This window comes from Octodon degus, unplaced genomic scaffold, assembly GCF_000260255.1.
Source record: "Octodon degus isolate 3935 unplaced genomic scaffold, OctDeg1.0 scaffold00087, whole genome shotgun sequence".
Lineage (NCBI taxonomy): Eukaryota > Metazoa > Chordata > Mammalia > Rodentia > Octodontidae > Octodon > Octodon degus.
The window spans coordinates 4820551-4840577 of record NW_004524663.1 but is presented as its reverse complement, the minus strand read 5'-3'; the positions used below and the strand labels follow the sequence as shown (position 1 = coordinate 4840577).

Here is a 20027-nt window from a genome sequence, read left to right as displayed (position 1 = left end):
GTGCTGGAGCCAAGTCAAGGAGAGCCTCTCAGCATGACATTTGTGCAGGGACTAGAAGGGACTGTGCAGCATGGACAGCCTCTAAATGGCAAGTGATATGGGTGTGGCAGTGCCTAGTGGGCTGAAGGGCAGAACAGAGGCCTCTGTACTTGGCAGGAAGGTTGTGGAAGGGCAAATAAATGGAAGGATTATCCTCCTCTGAGGATCAGAGGAGGGTCTGTAGGCTACTACCATGACCTCTGCCTTCTCTTGAGAATATGCTAAAGGATTTGAAAAGTAATAATTCACATTTAAAAAAAAAAAAAAGGATTATCTTGAATACTGGGTAGAGAACTGGCTATAAGAACAAGTATATAAACAGAAAAACCAGCTAAGCTGTTTAGGCAGAAGCTAAAGGGCACATAGGTGTTTTATTTCATGGACTTGACACCACCATTGTGCTTTACTAGTAATGTAATAACTATGTTATCCAAACGTGTATGAATGACAAGTGGCACACTTGAGTTACATTAGTAATAACTGAATAATATGGAAATAATAATAATGTGGTATGGTTGTTAACCATTCACCTGAAATTTTTGATGCTTTTTCTTTATCCACTTTTTATTCAATAATGCTATGCCATTCTTTCAGTCACTCACTTTGACCTTCAGTCATTTGTGACTCCCCTTCTTCATCTTCCAGTTTCCATTGCTGCTGTGCTGCCTTCAGAATCTATCTCCCCTTTCCGTGATTCATTTTGGCTCCAAGCCTTTGTATTAGCCATCAAATTCTCCTTCTCTACTCCTTGTGAAGTTCAGCATACTTCTGAAGAGACTTTGATTTAGATCTTTGTTTTCTCATGTACTGGCAGTGGGCCCTTGGCAAATTTTAAGCTTCAGTTGTCCCTCTACAACAATGTAAAAATCTAATTTTATCAGGGTCTAATTTATTCGACTGCAGTGTTGAGTGAGTGGGACAATGAAATGTTTAAAGGGTCTGGCAGTGAGTAGGCACTGAGAAATGTTGGTTGTTTTCACCTTGTTATTTGACTTTACTCCACCCTTGATATATCTGGCATAGCCTGAAGTATAGCTCTCATTGTATCATTCCTCTTGTCAAAATGTGAACTAGTTCTCTGTTGCCTCACATGTTAAAATATAGACACTTCTGCCTGGCATTCAGACCTCCATGCTCTTAGCTCCAACATTTCTCCCATTACTTAAGTCTTTTCCATGTGTGTAGCAGTCGAACTACTTTATTATTTGCCATTTCTATATAAAATGTCATCCCTGTTAAGTCCTATCTTTAAATCTTGTCTCAAATACAAGTGTCTTCACAAAACCGCTATGCAGAAGTGGTTTCTTTGAATCCTGAACTACACTTGGAGGAGGCAGCATCATCCTGATACTCTGGAGCCAGAGTCCAGGTCTAGCCACATGCTGTCATCCTGTGAATGTTACTTATTCTGTGCCTGCTTGCCAAGCAGAATGGGACCAATAATAGGATACTGGATGTGAAGCACTTTCAGTGGCATCTGGAAATTAGTTAAAAGATTCTACAACTGTAGACATGAATATTTTATCTTCAGAACCAGTATCTTACAAGGGTTTCAAATAAAAAGATAGTAGAACTAGAAGAGACTTAGATTCTATTACTGGTTCCCACTGTTAACCAGGGTGTGTAATGTTGACTACCTTATTTTCATTTTTCCCTTTTTTTTTTTTTTTTTTTCTTTTCTTGTTTATTCTTTTTAGTTGGCTCTTTTTTTGTATTGTAGGGAAGGGTCTACAGGGTGTTCAGGGTCTCACTACTACTAGATCGGACTTGTAGTGATCCGCCTGTTTATAGCCTCGCAAGAGCTGGGATTACAGGCACGCGCCACCACGCCCAGTCTCATGTTATTTATTTTCTTAAGACTTTAATTCTTTCCATTTCAGAAAAGGGGCTGAGCAAACATCCTTGAACTTTTAGTTCACAGAGACACACAGGTAACAGAATTCTTAATTTCCACACATCTAAATGTGCTCCTTTGCTATCCTCAGTAAATGATACTACCATCTACTTAGTCTGAGTTAAAAATGTGAATACTCTTTGAATTACTTCTTGCACCATCAATATTTAATCCATCTTCAAATGCTATTAATTCCACTTCAAAAATATATCCCGTGCTCATCTACTCTCCATCACTAGTCCTCGCCCTGTGTTCTCTCATCTGTGCTGCTGCCATAGCTTCCCAACCACCCTCCGCAAACTGCTCATCACTTCCCCGAAGTAATGAAATGCCCTCACAATAGGGCCCAGAACCTACACAGTGGCTGCCACATGGAGGTATGCTGGGAAAAAAAAAACTTGGAATACTTGAAAATCGACTTTTACCGAACTTTACATTAATTACCCAAGTCTTATTTCTAAGATGTGAGAACCTACTGGTTTTCCTTTCACTTAACCCCTCATACCGAACATGAAGCATTTACGCTTGAGTCGGAAACAGCACGCCAAATAAAACAGTAACACAGTCACAAGTGTCTTTTCCCCAAGCGATCAGTTTCCAAAATTACCCATTCTCTCCATCTTCCCTCCCACGTCTTCCCTCCCTTGGTGAAAGTCGCCCTTCTTCGTCCTTTTCGGGCAGGGTCCACCTCCCAATCCCTATTCTCCAAACTGCAGTCACAACTTTCCAATCGCTCCCGACCCAAGCGTGGCCTTGTGGCGTCCCCATTGTTTCAGGGAAGCCCAGGCGCCCCCACCGCCTCCCGCCCGCCACCGCCAGGCCGCGCGCTCCGCAGGCCCCGCGCCTCCTCCCTTTCGGTTCCCGCCTTCCACCCGGCCCTGCGGCCCGAGCTCCCCGTTCCCCGCAAAGTTCTACAAGGCGTCGGGGTGCCTAGCTCGTCGGGTTTCAGGAGACTGTCCCTTCCTTGGGGACGCCCTCCCTGATTAGGCGGAGTCCCGCTCCACGTCACACAGCCCCACATCATCAACAGCCTCTCCTTCGGAGCTTACAGCTGTTTGAATATACACTCCCGAACGCGACAGCCTTATCGGGGAGCGTTCGCGCGAGCTCGCGCTCGGTAGCTATTTGCGGAAGGAAAGCCCAGCGCGGCCGCGCAGCCACGCGCCGCCCCTCCCCCTGGCGCTGCGGCGCCGCCGCTGTTACGCACTAAGCAGGCGCCCTGAGGACAAATGTCTGAGAGCGCCTGCGCGGAGGGCCGCGCATGCGCAGAGGGCCGAGCCCGCTGACAGATTCTGGGAGGCAGCGGCCGCGGTGGAGGCCCTGGGCTGCAGGGAATGGGAGTCCTACGGCCCTGACCGAGCACCGCCCCCGCCTCCCTGTCCCCGACATGGCTCAGGAGAAGATGGAGCTGGATCTGGAGCTGCCTCCGGGCACTGGCGGGAGCCCGGCGGAGAGCGGCAGCAGTGCTGGCGGCGGGGGCCTCAGGAGGTCTAACAGCGCCCCCCTGATTCACGGCCTCAGTGACACTTCGCCGGTGTTCCAGGCCGAGGCGCCGAGCGCGAGGAGGAACAGCACGACGTTCCCGAGCCGCCACGGCCTGCTGCTGCCGGCCTCTCCGGTCCGCATGCACAGCAGCCGCTTGCACCAGATCAAACAGGAGGAGGGCATGGACTTGATCAACCGAGAGACGGTCCACGAGCGCGAGGTGCAGACCGCAATGCAGATAAGCCACTCCTGGGAGGAAAGTTTCAGTCTGAGTGACAACGACGTGGAGAAATCCGCCTCCCCGAAGCGCATCGACTTCATTCCAGTGTCGCCAGCACCGTCCCCCACCCGGGGCATTGGAAAGCAGTGTTTCTCGCCATCCTTGCAAAGTTTTGTGAGTAGCAACGGATTGCCTCCAAGCCCTATCCCCAGCCCAACTACCCGATTCACCACCCGGCGAAGCCAGAGTCCCATCAATTGCATTCGACCAAGTGTTCTTGGACCACTGAAAAGAAAATGTGAAATGGAAACTGAGTATCAGCCAAAGAGATTTTTCCAGGGCATCACCAACATGCTTTCTTCTGACGTTGCACAGCTGTCAGACCCCGGTGTGTGCGTATCTTCGGATACCCTTGATGGAAACAACAGCAGTGCGGGATCTTCGTGTAACTCACCAGCGAAAGTCAGCACTACCACCGACTCTCCTGTGTCACCTGCGCAAGCGGCCTCTCCCTTTATTCCAGTAGATGAACTTTCATCTAAGTGATTCATTCGCCCATCCTGAAACTATTTTTGTTTTGTTTTGTTTTTTGCAATGGAGAGACAGAAAAATCAAGTTGGAGCAAGCACTGAACTTTGTCGATTGAGACTATTTCCTATTTGACTCCTGTTCTTTTTTGGAATTTCCTGAAATGTTACTCTAGAGAACTTTTATGTCAGGTTCCTGCAGATGCCCTTGAATTCAGTGTAGTAATATTTTCAGACTTCTTCCCAATAAGTGTGTTGAAGCATACATTTTACGCTGCTAATGTCTAAATACATATGTTATCCCTTGATTTTTTTAAATAATTGAGAGCTCTATTTATTTATGGGATTATTAAGTTCTGATGAAAATATAAATGTTGAATTAATCAGTATAGTAAACTGATGTTTTAAAATTTCATATTTCATTACCACTAATTTTTAATGTTATTTTCAGCGATTGATAATTTCCATTTAAGAAAAATAGCTATTTATAGCTTTTTTAAAAAAATGTTGTATCAAGACAGTTGTTGTCTGTTTACCCAGGAATCCTTGGATTTTTAATTTTCTGGGTACAGAAGTGGATGGGAGGGGAAATGATAAAAGAACAAATTCTAAAAGTTTGCAACATAACTTTTAAGCTCAGTGTATAGAAGTACACATATAAAGAAAAGTGTTTTCTAATGAAATTTTAATAATTCTACTGTCATACAAATATAACTACAGAAAGTGAAAGTTTTTCTTTTTAAAAATATCTTTAACCAGAAAGTGCATTCTCTTAGGTATAATCCTAAAGTGCAATGGGACAGTGCCTTGCACTCTTAGCTCACTGTGTATCAGCTGAGGCAAGGCTCTTTGTAACACTTCAGATTTAAAAGTTTTTCAAATGTAGATGTGTGGGAAGCCCTATTGAACTGAAGCAAAGCACTCAGGCAGACAGTACTCTTTCAACCATTGATATACTTTAAAATATCCAGTCGTGCCTCAGTTCTGGAAATTTTTGCCAATGAGGAACCAGGGCAATTTTTCGCTGCTGTTCTGCTCTGCCCATCTGTCACCTGCCTGGTTTTCCCTTGCTCAGGAAGGAAGCAGCTGTTTCCTTGCCAACAGGTCTTTCCTTTCCACCTCCCACCAAACTAGGACACCATCAGTTAGACAAAGGTACAGTGTGACTCGGGTTTCTGACAGTGAGCAACAAAAAGATCTGAGTGGTTTAACCTCTGTGGTTAATGCTACAGCTGGAGTTGATTGCTTTGGGGATGTTGGTCAATTAAGGACTGATGATTTGCAAGAGAAAATCAGTGGAGAGTTACATAGGTAAATTATTTTACTTATGTTTTGTTAAAGGTAGAATTGTTTAATGTTTTTCCCTTTGTCTCTTATAAGTAGGACAAAATAGAATAGTAAGTGGCTTTTATATCATCTTTCTTGTACCTTAACTATCTTCCTTAATTGAGAGAGAGAAAGAGAGGAGACAAAGAGGGAAGGTTAAAAAGAGAAAAGAGCAAGACCAAAACTCCAACATACTTTTTTAAGTTATTGCCTACAGAGACTTTTAACAGTTATGTGGAATTTTTTCAACTGTGAGAATAAATGGAATTGGTCAACTCTTACAGTTGCCTCAAGTTTCAGTGACATCAAGGGTAAGATTGTGTCCTTACATTTACGGTTTTCTGTTCTGGGTGATAGTGTTCATGTGTTTCAGTCCTGACAGTGTTTCCCACTTCAGACCTATATATCCAGTTTCCTGTTGGGTACCTTGACCTGCTTTAACTAGAGAGGAACTTTAGTCACCTTCAAAACAAAAGTTTATTATCTCCACACTTAACCTATTCTTATAATAGCTAAATTGATGCAATTTCTATTTTATTTCCTAAACTAGAAACCATACAGGCATATTTGACTTTATATTTTCTGTATGTGTCATATTCAGCTTAGCCACCAAGTTCTGTAAACTACTTCTAAAATGAATCTCAAATCTATTTCTGTTGTCATTTTAGTTTAAATTCTTGCCTAAATGATATCTCCCCCCCCCCAGCTGTCTACCCCTTCTTTGATCCATTCTTCACACTGGCTCTGGGGTGACTTTTCTAAAATATAAAATTGATTTTTTTTCCCCCACTTGTCTGCCTGAAAATTGACATGCTTCCCCATTTCCTACAGTTTAGGCAATGATTTTTTTTTTTTTTTTTTTTGCCTTATTCTATAAAGACCTTCAAGATAAAACCATATTCTAGAATGGTGTCAGCCCTCTCTGTCTAAATTCCTATTCTTCCTTCTCACTTTACACACACTGGACTATTTGGTATTGTTTAAATACGTCATGTACTGATACTCTTTAAATATGCCATGTTATCTATGCTTTTTGATAGATTATTCCTTCTCCCTAAAATGACATTCCTACATTTCAGTCAAGGAAATGCTTTTTTTCTTTTGTGTGTGAATTTAACTATGAAAACAATGTATACCTACTGACTAAAATATTTAACAATGTAGACATCTATATATGTGGTTTTTTTAAAAAAAAATCTACGTTTAATTATGCAAAAATTCATTCTTTTCCATAAGTAACTTCTATTAGCAATTTGGTATATATTGTGCAAGATGTGTTCTGCATTTCCTTGTATATATGTATATAAATGCAGGAAGCAAATATGTCATTGACTTCTCTCTTGCCATATGTAATCCTTCATCTTCATCAAATCTTACTGATTTCTTCTTCTAGAATCTCTCTCTTCATCTCACTTCTGCTGCCAACCCACATCCAAGACATCATCATTTCTTTCTTAGTCTTCTTTTCCCACTTTTACCTGATACACTCACTTTGGTCAGCTACCTATTCATTCTTTCTAAAACAACTGGAGTTACCCCCTTAAAATTCCAGATGGGATCTGTCCATCTCTCAATGTAAAGCATTTTACTTGCTCATATTTTTCTTATGCATATAGTATAAAGTAGTAATCAAGGCCTTTGAGGCCGTGAGAGATCTGTTCCTCATTTCTTCCTTCTCTTGCTTTTTGTGCTCCACCTTCACTGGCTTTTTTATTTCTTAAGTACATCATATTCTCTCCTATTTTATGAGATTCTTTTCCCTGAAAGCATGGAAACCTTTATTCCTCTTAAGTTTCTTTTGTATAGATGGTAAGTTTTAAATTAGTTAAGGCTTTAAAAGTTCATATAATTTATATTATCATAGTATTGTTCATAATTTTAATCACTCCTCAGCTCATGTAAAAATTGTCCTTCAGAAACCATTTTTATAGTATTAATATTGCTAATCTACAAACTTTGTGCAAAAAGTCCATAAGTAAATAACATTTAAAGTACAGTTTGTCATATATAATAAACTTCTGTGGTATATTTTTCATTCTTATGTCCAATAAAAACATAGTGTAAATGGAAGGAATAACTAATAATTACTATATCCAAGTTTGCTGGACACCAAAATTTTTAAGTGTAATTAAAAGATTGTAATCAAGAGTGACCTGTATCAGGTTACTTTCCAGTGATTCACATTTATTTTAGTTCATCCCACTACCAGTGTATACCTACAGTAAGAGACCTCTGAGATACTTGGCAATAAAATGAATCAAGGGTCAAAACTTAGGAAGAAAGAAAACAGGACTTTTTTTCCTTATGGGTATTTTTATACATTAGTACAAAAGTTTAAACAGGGCCGGGGAGATAGCTCAATAGAATCAGTGCCTGCCTGGCAAGTGCAAGGTCCTGAGTTCAATCCCCAGTACCACCAAAAAAAGAAAAGTTTGAACATTCAAGTGAGATGGGAGACAGTAATGGTTGCCAGACAGCTGAGGAAGGTAATATAACCTACAATTCCTGGGTAGCATCAGAAAACAGAAGAAAGTGTTAGCCTTGGAAAGAAGGAATGGAATTTGTTTTCCTAAAAGAGAAGAATGAAAAGGCTAGATAAACATGTCAGTATTGAATTGATTTGCTGTTGGAGTTCAGGGATAAGAGGAAGATAGGAGAACAAACTTGTATCTGATTGCTTCTATGTCTACTGAAGAATCTAGGATGTTTGTGGGTGAGGACAGCAGGGGATTTATATGCTTGAGTGAAGTAAAGGTTTAATGTTGTTCTCAGAGTCTGGATGTACGGGAGTGACTGGAGGGTGAGGCAGAGCTAGTGGGCCCTGTTGGATGCCACATTGCACTTGGACAATAGGTGCAAATGAAGTGGATTGAATTGACTAGATCTGAGAATTAGTTAAGTGGGAACTAAAGCCCAGTATATTAAGGGTTCTGCTGAAAGTGTAATTTGAATGGCCAAGCCATTGAGGGTGGTCACAGAAGTCAATAGATGGTAGAGGACTAGGCCCGTTGGTTCACAGTCCTGCCTTATGATTGGCCGTGTGAAAGTATGCAGAGAATCTGATGTCATTGTATTAGTTTTTCTGTTATTTTTCATGACTGATTCTGTTGAGCTAGAGAAACAGCCTCATAGTCAAGATTTGTCTTCCAAGTATTTGATAGAAGTTTGTATCACATTGTTAACAATAGGCAAGACACAATTCTCTGACATCCAAGTAAAAATTTTTCTTGAGTTGAAATAATCTCTCTGTAAAAGATAATGAAGTTCTTTCTATGTGTCGGGCACTATGCTAGGGACCAAACAAATGTATTAATACATTTAATTTCTGTCACAATCATCTAATTTGTACCATTTTAGAAATGAAGCTGAGACACAATGCAATTAATTGGTCAGGATTTGAAAGCTGGCCTGGGCGGTGGGCAGGGTATCACAGCAGTTCAGAACGTTAGACTACAGAGCCAGGTGACTATGGTAAAGATTAAATGTGTAAATATATGTAATGCACTTACCAGGGCTGAGCGTTTCCATAGAATTGTCAACTGTCATTATTGTGGGTGGTGATTATCATTATTGTCACATGGATTTGCTAAGGAATCTTCCTTTATCCTTGAATGAAACTTGTACTTTGACACCCAGTAACAGCACACTGTCTACCCTTTAAGGCAGCATGTCCTTTTGTAAGGTATTTTTGATGTTTAAAAGTCTCATACCAAGCAGACTTTGTTTCTCCATCACTTCCAGTGCTTAATTCAAGTCCAGCTCTGGAAAATGCAGAAGAAGCCTTACTCCTCCTTTTAGGCATTGCCCTCCCTTTACAAATCAGAAACGCTGGTCCTTCTCTGATGACTGGAACTTGCTTCTGGGTTTTACTTGAACATTTCTTCAGAGAGCTTCCTCTGTGAAATAAGGCTAGCGTCTCTTGGCAGCTCAGAAGATTGTTCTTCCTCTGAGACAGCCTCCCAAGGTGGGAAGTGAGAGATGGCCTAATAATAGGCGTTTCTGCTAATAATACAAATTAGTGTAAGTACTGAGCACTCATATGGACCTAGACTCATTTTTCAGTGACTACATGTCTGAGTTCATTTAGCCCTCAGGACAACACCAAGAAGCAGGTGCTATGAATATTCTCTTCCTATTTTACAGAGTTGGAAACCAAGTACATTTTTTCAAGAGCCTATTGCTTCCTGTTTTGTCCCTTTTGAATTTAGGTCCTTTTTGTTTTTCCTGATAAATAACATTTTTTTTTTTCTTGTTTGAGATAAAACCTATTTTCCGCCAAAAAAAACATGTTCATTCTGTTAGTGCTGCTGCTTCTGTTCTGATTCAAATTATGTGTTTATTATTTATTGGATATTATTAGAGAAGGGTATCAAGAGGATTGTTTTCTTTTATAGTAGGTTAAAAAATGTATAGGAGGAAATCACTGCTTTGCATATTTTTAACTGATGTGTATCTGAAGCAAGGAAATAGCCAAACCACAAATCTTAGTGTTATTATTTCCTTTAAATATGCATAAACTTGTTAAATATATACATGTCTATATATCTTTATTATATTGTATTTATATGCTATGAAATTGATTTGGTTGTTTTTAGTTGTATTGTTCCTCAGGAAGAACCAAGTTGACGCTTCACCCCCCCAAAAAAAAATAATTAAAATTGTGTCTTTTTTTAAAAAAAGAAAAAGTAACATGATTTAAGGAATGATCCCAAACGTCTTATTCCCTAAAGAATGACAAGTCTGACTTCTTTCTGTACTAAAGCCTTCCCCAGTGGTGAAAACTCAAGTAATCCTGGAGAAACTTTATTTCATAGACTGTCATTTTGCCATTGAAAAAAGAACTCAGAAAAACAAAACCTGCCTGAATGCATTCAAGAATTGGTGCTTAAACTTCCACTTGCAGATAACCATGTCCTTGACTTTTTGAAACAAATTGAAATCCATACTTTGTTCCAAAAGACTAGTACCATTTTAAAAAGTTCAATGACTACTTAAAATAATCACCTCAAAAGTCAATTGTAGTTCTACATGGAGCTTGTTAGGCAGATAACATCAATACTGGAGCCTGATGCATGCACACTCAAATGCATGTGAGCACACACACATACAGAAAGGACCCACCTTCTTCTTTTTCTGTGGGCTTAGAGTCACATTTAACTTTCTACCTATTTCAGATTTTCTTTCCTTTCTCCCCATATCAATTTTCTTATTTTACAGTTATTGAAGCACACACACACACACACACACACACACACAAAGGTATTGCTTTGATTTTTGTGTCACTTTTGCAAATTTCAAGTGCTGTGCAGAAAGAGAAATATCACATACTTGTATGTAGGATCTCTGCATGATTTTTGTTTTTCTCTTTCAAAATTTCTACAGTAAATGATTGTGGAAGTGGGAAAAATCACTCCTTAAATTCTAAGACAGCACAACTGAAACTAGAGAACTGAAAACCTATTGTATTTTCTTTTTATTTTTTTTAAATTTAGGACAAGGTCTTGCTACGTATTTCGAACTCAGTGCTTCTCCTGTTTTCAGCCTCCCAAGTGCTGGTATTACAGGCACGCACCACCACGCCCAGTCTCAATCACTGTCTCAGCTTGCCCTGGGGGCGGGGGCAGCAGAGCAGGCCAGGATCGAACCAGGCCCCTGCACTCTGCCTAAGCAGGCGCGTTAGTCCACTGAGCTATGAGGCCACCCCCTATTGTTTTTTTTTTTTTTTTTTTTTCTTATTCATGAAAGCTCAGTCCTCTAGCAATGCCAGGGATCATTCTGATTCTTTTCCAGTTGCTTACCATGGTCCCCCAAACCAAACTAACCTCGAAGGCTTAGAGAGCAAGCTGTGAAAGAACACAATTGAGAAAGCTCTTTTGTGTCCTAGCAAAGCAAAATGACCGTTTGAGGCAATCATTCCCGTGATTCAGGCAATCTTTTCCCCTTACTTTAAGGACAAAGAAAGATGTTATTGTTGCCTGCCAGGAGGATTACCGGAACCCCGAGTGACAAGTAGCTATTCAGTGTTGGTATCTTTTGGAAAGAAAAATAGGAGCTGCTGGGGAGGGAGTGGGAGCCAGGAGATGATGGGCGCATTGGGTGTTTCTCTTGGCGCCGCACGTGTCCCCGTCACTTGGAACTCCCTGGTGAGTAAGCAGAGGGGCTTTGCACGTGGTTTTCTTGAATGTTTATTTACTCCTTGTTTCACTTCATTTAGATGTAGAGTTGGATTCAGATGTGTTTCATAATTTCTTTGAGCCTCTTTTCCTTAGTATTCTGTGCTTTGAGTCCTCTGAAAAACTGGTAAATAATAATGATGATGATAATAATGGTAAGGATACTTTGAAACAAAAACTACAATTCTTGGAGCTCTTTATCTTACCAATTTTTACTACATTCCTAACTCTGAATTAAAATTCCATGCATATTTACATAATCTTTCTCAAGACCCTCATTTGCTACACAGAATGTTATAACATATTTCCAAAATGTAAACCTGAGTACACAATCTTAATGACTATTTCTTAACTACAAGATTAAATCAAATTGTAGTCTTAGTAAAAGAAAACTTCCCAACCCCCACACACATCTTGCATGCCGGGCTCTGGCCACACTGAGGGGTCTGTGGTTCGTGCTCCCAAATAGTGTCTATGTTTGTGAGCCAGCCACGGCCTCTGCTCACTACCCTCTTTCTCCTTCTTCCACACTTCATGCTAACCTCTTTCCTTAGCTAACTCCTTAAAAACTTAGCTCAAAAAAAAAACCAAAAAACTTAGCTCAAGGGCCCCAACTGTCCTGATGGCCCCTGTTCCTGAAGAGGCTTTGTTTTGTGATCCTGTTGTACCCAGGGCTTCCATTTATAAAAACTAACACCAGGCTGAAATGTATTTATATAGCCTCTTATCTCTGCCTCATGTAAAAATAAAGACTAACCTTATTATTTCTGTCCTTAATACCTATGCCTAGCATTTAATTGTCACCCAAATTTATATTGAGTAGATGAATTAATGAATGGATAAATTATGAAAACCACATTGTGGTTAGGTTTTATTTCTTACATTGGCAATGACCGCATCATTTAGAAATTGATTCAACAAAATGTTTATTAGACATTTACTGTGGTGCACACTTTTTAAGAGACAAAATTAGAAAAATTCTTAATAGAACAAGTCCAGTCACATGGCTTTTGTTTTTATAGTTTGCTAAGTGACTAAATAATTATTCATTAAGCAAGTATGACTTGAGTATCTATCATGTATCTCCTCTTAGTATACAATAAAAAAAGACTCTAGCCCTGTAGAACATACATTTTGTTTATATTCTAACAGAGTGGAGGGAGGGGCAGTTGTGTGTGTGTGTGTGTGTGTGTGTGTATGTATGTGTTTGTGTGTGTGTGTGTGTGAGAGAGTGTGTATATATAATATGGAAAGTTCGAGATCAGGGTGCAGAATTATTGAAAGGAAAAATGGGTATGAGTTAGAAAGGTGGGCACTGATGTAGATTGTTGCAAACACAGATAGCATAGGATTTTGTGTGCCATTGAAGGACACTGGCTTTGATAATGAATTAATTGAAGAGTCATTGTAGAGCTTGATCTTAGAAGTGACATGCTCCATCTTAATTTTTAAAAGAAGCACTCTTGGTGGGTCCAGAACAGACCCTGAGTGCAGGTTAGAAACAGAGGGGCCAAATAAGAAACTCTCCAGCAACCCAGGTAAGAGAAAATTATAACTTGAGTAAGGATTACCAGTGGCTGATTCTAGATCTATGTGAAAGTAGAACCATCAGATTTTGGTGGTAAATTCAGGTAGGCATGAGGAAAGGAGAGAAACATTGAGGATGAGTGCAGAGTTTTGTGCCTAATCAAGTAAAAGTGTTAGAGTTGCCAACAAGTGCGTTGGGAATTTGTGGATGGGGTAAGTTTATTTTTTGTTTCTTTTTGTTTTAATTTTGTCTGGGGCTGTGAGGTAAGGAAGGTGTTGTTTGTTTCTTGAGAGAGGGTCTTCCTATATTGTTTTGGCTGGCCTCAAAAGCATGGTGATCCTTCTGCCTCAATCTCCTGAGTGATGAGGTTACAGGCATGTCCCACCATGCCCAGAAGAATATTCAGTACACTAGGTAGCCATCTTTTTTAGAGATTTACATGCAGATGTTAAGTAAAAAGCTGACCTCTTGGTCAGAAAAGAGAGCTGCACTGAAAATACAGTTGGGAGTCATCTTCCTATGGATGCAATTAAGGTTGGCAGAGTTAATAAAATTACTAAAGGCTTAGTGTCTAGAAAAGAAAGTGATAACCAAGACTCAGGGAACACTATGATACCAAACAGTCAGGAAAGAGACTGGAAAGGTGCAGTCAGGGAGGTAGGAAAATGAAGTGCGGTGTCCTGGAGAACAAGGGAAGGAGACGTGTGGAAGAGGGTGGAGGGATTCAGTCAGTTGCCCCTGATCACTGAACACAGGATTGAGTCACATGAAAGCTACAGGTCACCTTCATGAGAGTGGAGTAAATGGTGTGGTGGGAGAGATGCCTAATTAGAGAAGACAGTGTCAGCAGAATCCAGGACAGCCAGATGGCCCAGGAAAAGCAAGGAGATCTTCTAGGTCCTTGAGGCTAAAGAGCAACCAAAGCAAAAGGTCATCACCCTCCCCCTGTTGTTGATAAAGTATTCCTTGACTTACATATCACTGTAGTTTGGGTGAAAAAATAAATGATAATGGCAATTTTATTTATTTTCTCACTTTGGTGCTTTGCACAGAGGGAAAAAAATTCTGTAAGTTAAATGTTTTTATTCCAAACATGAGTAAACAGTCCAGGTTAAAAGCTTACCGATTCACTTGCTTGGTCGATTTGTCTGGTTCATTTAATTCTCTTGTCACCTATTTTCCCTGGTGACTTTTTTCCACTTATAAATTGAAACTTGGTTCCACATGCATGACACAATTATTTCTGCCGGTTTGGCCCAGTTTCTTAACCCAGAGACATTTTCTTCTCTAGTGAATGCTGTGGATTTTTTAGCAAGTAGTACGTGGTCCTCTTAGGTTTTATTTAAGGACAGATATTTTCCCTTATTTCTTTTCAGAATTATTGCTTAACAGTGGGAGAAGAGAGGACCAGTAATGATAGAAGCAAACAAGTGTTTTTCTCATTTTGAATTACTAGGATTTTCTTCTAATCATAAAATATTGTCAGACTCTTTTGTGGGTTGGATAGTCCATGCTGATCCGTTATAAAGGAGGACTTTGAAACATCCAAGCCGTATTGATACTCAGGAGAGAAGGATGCCTTCTTGTGGAATAACTTACTTATCTCTTCTAATGTTGCCTCTCTATCTTTCAAAACTCCAATCAAGCGCTACCCACGCCATGGAGCACCCTCTCATGCTTCTGTCCTTAGGTAGTATTGTTTTTCTTGAGTCATTTTACCCCCTATTGCCTGTACTGTTTATATTGTTATTGTTATTATTGTTTGTGTGTCATTACTGGAAAATATTTAGCCTCTAAAAATGGGATAGAACTACATTCCAGGCCTAGCCCTCTCCCACTTCCCAGCTTTGTGATTTTTAGGTAAATTAATCTTTGTGCACCTCTGTCTTCTCATCTCTTACACAGGAGTAGTTTCTATTTCACAAAGTAGTAAGGGCTAGCAAGGGAGAATACATAAAAATTATTCATTAAAAACATAACTTAAAGAAATAATATATATGAGAATCCCCTATTTTTACTGAAGATTTTTTGAAGGAAAGAAAACAATTATTTCTTCCTCTTCTTCTAATACCAGCTCTTTTCTATAGAAAGAACTCAGTGTGTATTAACTAAGAATGACATAGCACTAGGAATATGCATGGAATATTTATTTGCTCTTAGGAACTGCAGTTTGCATATCTTAACATGCACATGGACGAGTGTTAGCTTATTCCTGTAGTGCAGTCTAGGGGAGTGATGTTATAATTTTGATGACCCCTTTTAGTTTTGCTGATATTCATGAGAATTGCTAGATTTCCTTTGCCCATTCAGGTTTTCATATCCCAGATTTCATAAATCTGCTTTAATTTTAGTACAAATGATCAGTGTTTGTAGAATTAGGAGAGGGACCTAAATGGCATTTTAAGCACTTTCATAAGCCATGCATTTTAATAGGGTGAAAAAGATGAAAATGAAAGAACCTTTAAAAAGTATATTCCTAATAATAAAAATGTGTTCATATATGGCAAGAAAAATGATTTTTCCCTGAGATGCCACTGTTACATTCCTGTGTATATTATTCAGCTTTTTTCTATGATTAAATATTATGCATTTGTTATTTTCACAAAAAAAATAGTATCTTATCTATTTGGCTTCATACACTTTTTTCCACATAATATGCAGTGACCATTTTAAGTATACTTCTACATCATTTTTGCAGTCATATGCTGCTTTGTTCTCTCTCTCTCTCTCTCTCTCTCTCTCTCTCTATATATATATATATATATATATATAATATTATAATTACAGTCAATTGACTGCTACTGACTCTACAGGGTTTTTTTCCCTCAAACAATATTTTGATATACATATGATGAAATTTCAAGTTTAAAACTACAGATATTTGTGACATTTGTCAATATGAAGTACCTGACATGCAAATTTTAATTCAGTTTTGTTCTTTCTTACAGATTTCTATTTTTAGTGATTTATTTTATTATCATATTTGGAGCTCTTATGTAACCAGGAAAAATTATTCTCTGAGAATAACCTGTATTTCAGTGTTTTAATAAATCTAACACAGACTTTTTCTCAGTTGATGCAAACTGTAGAGTTTTGATAATGTCATTAGGAAAATCTCGCTCTCACACCTTTATCCCTTAAGTCAGAATGACGGTAATTCAGGGTTACTGAGGTTGCTGGGAGATCTATTGTGATTGAAGACTGGTGCATGGGAAGGCAGGGGATGAGAAAGAGGACAGGGTTAGAATCTGTCCCACACTTGAGGTCTAGCTGTATGTGCATCTTCACAGGCATGGTAACTTGAATTCCTAAGGTTTTCCACATTAGTTAAGATAGTAGTTACTGTCTCTGGCCACTCACAGAGACATCTCAGAAAACTTAGCATTTGTACATCACAACTAGAATTTCTGCTCCATATACTGAAGAAAGGGCACAGAAATCTTTTATGACATCCTGTTTGTTAGTTTTAGTATTCTTCAGTATCCTTCTGTCCATATTTAAAGAGCTTAGAAGATATGCACCGGATGAGGTGGTCCTTCACTTCTGTAATAGATGGCTGCTGAACAGGTGTTGTGTGCCTACCGAGCACTGTGCTTGGGGCTGGAGTTACAATGAGACAGCAAATTTCTAATTTTCTCTTTGTGAAGCACACGCATATTAAAAGATGTCTTCAATGTTTCATAATATCCTGTTGGAGTATATAATGAATACATTTTAAAGATTCTTAGTAACCTCGAGAAAGGAGACAGAAAGATATTTACAGAGAAAGCTGCTCCATAGCAGGTGTATAGGTAAGTAGGCATTTGCTAGCAGCAAAAGAACAGTTTGATGTGGCATCTCCAAAGAACAAAATCTACTCTAGGAATTTCTAACAGACAAAAGTTGCATATTCATTTAAAGTATAATGATTATTTGGTTCAAGTTTGTGAGTTTTTTTTTTCTAATTGAATATTCTATTTCTCTGTATTTCTGGTACTTAAATGAACCTCTTTATTCATTGTCAGGAAATTATTAAGTCATCTGATCCTGAAAAATTAGAGGAAATGAAAATGGTATAATAAGATGTTCTTTAAGTATATCTTATCTCAGTGACATATTATCTTTTCCTGCCATGGATTAAATTGCCTAGAAATTATGGCTTTGGAGTCATAAAGTGATGCAAAGGTAAAATAGATAAAGATTATATAGTTTTAATTATCTGCTAAATTTTGTGCTGTTAGTAATACTCCAAAATATGATAAAGAGGACTGTATACACTGGTTGATCCTTATATTAGAAAGACCATGGAGTGTACATTCTGAGATTTCAGAGTAGATTTATAGTGTAAAGGAAATGGGAGTTCAGAATAAGTAGATATGTGTAAGAGAATCATACTGATCTTATTAAAATATATTACACATTAAATAAGGCATGTAGTACTATTATCTGTCAGAATTTGCATCATAGTGGTTTTATTTTTAAATTCCTATGGAGTTTCACATACTTAAAGAAAATAATCTATTAGATCCCATCTTGGAATTAAACTCCCTTAATATATAATGATTCCTATTAATTTTGAACTTGTTTATAAAGAAGGAGGCTTTCTAAATTTTACAAAAAAATTGTAGTGGGGATAAATTTCTAATATGATTACAAAATTGATCACATGGTGAGTATTTCCTGAAATTCTAGGATGGGCCAGATGTTGGATTTAAGTAACAACTTTATCTGTAGTTCCTAAAACACATATTAAGCCCCTGAGTTCATGGAGTTTACATTATAGCAAGAAGATATAGCAACAAAAGAAAGATCACATCATTATTGATTACCTTTTTTCCCACAAAGCTAAAGAAAAGTCTACAATCTAGCTCAAATTGCATAGTAGATGCCCATAACTCATCAGTATGCTGTAATATCCTCTGCTCCTCAGTGACTCAGTTTAGGACATGAGCCAGTAGTAAAATACTTGCCTAGCCTGCCAAAACCCTGAGTTTGATCCCCAGCATCAAACACATATAAAGAATAAATATGCATCCCAAATGCCTTAGCCCGACATCTAAGACCTTCCCCAAAGGATATTCTAGATTCATGCCTGGCCCCTCCCCAACATGTATCCCTTTATTTCTACCATGACAAACAAATAGAAATTTCCAGAAAGTACTGTTTTCCCAATCCCAAGCCTTTTACAAAATGATGCTCCTGTATTCTAGAAACACTCATTCCAGATTTTCCCACCTTGCTCTCTGTATGTCATCATTTGTGATATGACTTCGGTATGTCACCTCATAAGAGGAGACTTTGCAGAGCCCTGGATTTATGCCATTCTGTGTGTTCTAACCTTGATCCACTGCTCTTGAGTGTTGATGACTCAGTTTGGCCCTTAGTTCTCCTTGACAACACCACCTTTAATGCTAGGCAAGAGGGACGGCCACCATGGATGACCTTGTACTTTAAAAGAGCTTTCTGTGGCCTTCCACTGACTCTGCTTTTTTTCATGGAACAACCAGTCTGAAATGCAATGGCTGTGCTCATCTGGAGCCCTTCTGCTCCTGTGTTGGCCATACTCCATCTAACCAGGACACTAGATTCCAGAACTTCCTTCCCAAGTGATGCTGAGGTTTTTCAGATGCTTAAAGCTTCTTGTCCAAGTCCATCTTCCTGAGATCCACTGTGCCCCAGCGTCTGTACCCTTGAACGTGAAGCATGGTGAGCAATGTGAGCAGGGGTAAAGGCAGAACTCCTCTATGTACAGAATACCCTTTGAAACAAGAGGTGGCATTGTAGGTAGGAAAAGAAAGTGGTGGCATCAAGGAGTCTGGTATCATCCTTATGGACCCAGAACATGGAGAAATTCGAGATTCTTAATTTAATAACTGGCCTTCACATTTCTGTATGCTGACATTGAACTATCAAAAAGAAAATTAGGAAAATAATCTTACATATAATAACAGCAAAAAGAATGAACTACTTAGAAATAAATTTAACCAAGTGGCAAACCACTTGTAAACTAAAAACTTATAAACAAAATACACATGAAAAAATTAAGGAAAGTATAAATAGATAGCATCCCATGTTCATGGATTAGAACATTTAGTATTACTCATTTATCCATATTACCTAAAGTGATCTACATATTCAATGCAATCCCTATCAAAATGTCAATGTCATTTATTACAGAATTTAAAAATCCTAAAATGTGTATGAAACAACATGTGACCCCCAAATAATAAAAGGAATTGTGCAAAACAACAATGCTAGAGCATCACACCTCCTGAATTTCAAATATATTACAAACTACAATAATCAAAACAATGTGGCATAAAAGTAGACATATGGAGCAGTGACACAGAATAGAGAGCCCAGAAATTAATCCAGGCATGTACAATCTACTGGCATTCAGCAAAAATACCAAGAATACATGATGAGAGGAAAGATTTTTCTCTGAGAAATGGGCTTGGGAAAATGGGGTATCTGCATGCAAAAGGGTGAAATTGGACTTTTATTTTACTTTATGAACAAAAACAGCTCAACATGGATTAAAGACAAAATATAATACCTGAAACTAAAAATCCAAGACTAAAACAAAAGGAAAGCTTCATGACACTGGATTTGGCAATGATTTCTCAGACAGGACACAGAAAACTTAGGGGAACAAAAGCAAAAATAAACCAATAGGGCAGTGTCAAACTGAAAACCTTTTTTGCACAGCAAAAGACATAACAGAGGGAAACCTGCAGAATGAGAGAAAATATCAACCATATAGCTCATCAGAGATGAATACCCGAAATATATAAAGAAGTCTTAAAACATATCAAAAGAAAAAGTAACCTGATCTTTTAAGTGAGTACAGTAAAAA

General features: G+C 38.7%; 2 protein-coding genes across 3 annotated transcripts in view; both read left to right on the top strand.

The window, feature by feature from the left end:
• Pip5k1b (phosphatidylinositol-4-phosphate 5-kinase type 1 beta) overlaps positions 1-20027 on the top strand; it is a 370099-nt gene that overhangs the window by 67017 nt on the left and 283055 nt on the right. The gene's annotated exons all lie outside the window — the stretch shown is intronic.
• On the top strand, positions 3195-4486 carry Fam122a (family with sequence similarity 122A). Its single transcript, XM_004637167.3, has one exon. The coding sequence runs from the start codon at positions 3195-3197 to the stop codon at positions 4182-4184; it is 990 nt and encodes a 329-aa protein (XP_004637224.2). The 3' UTR covers positions 4185-4486.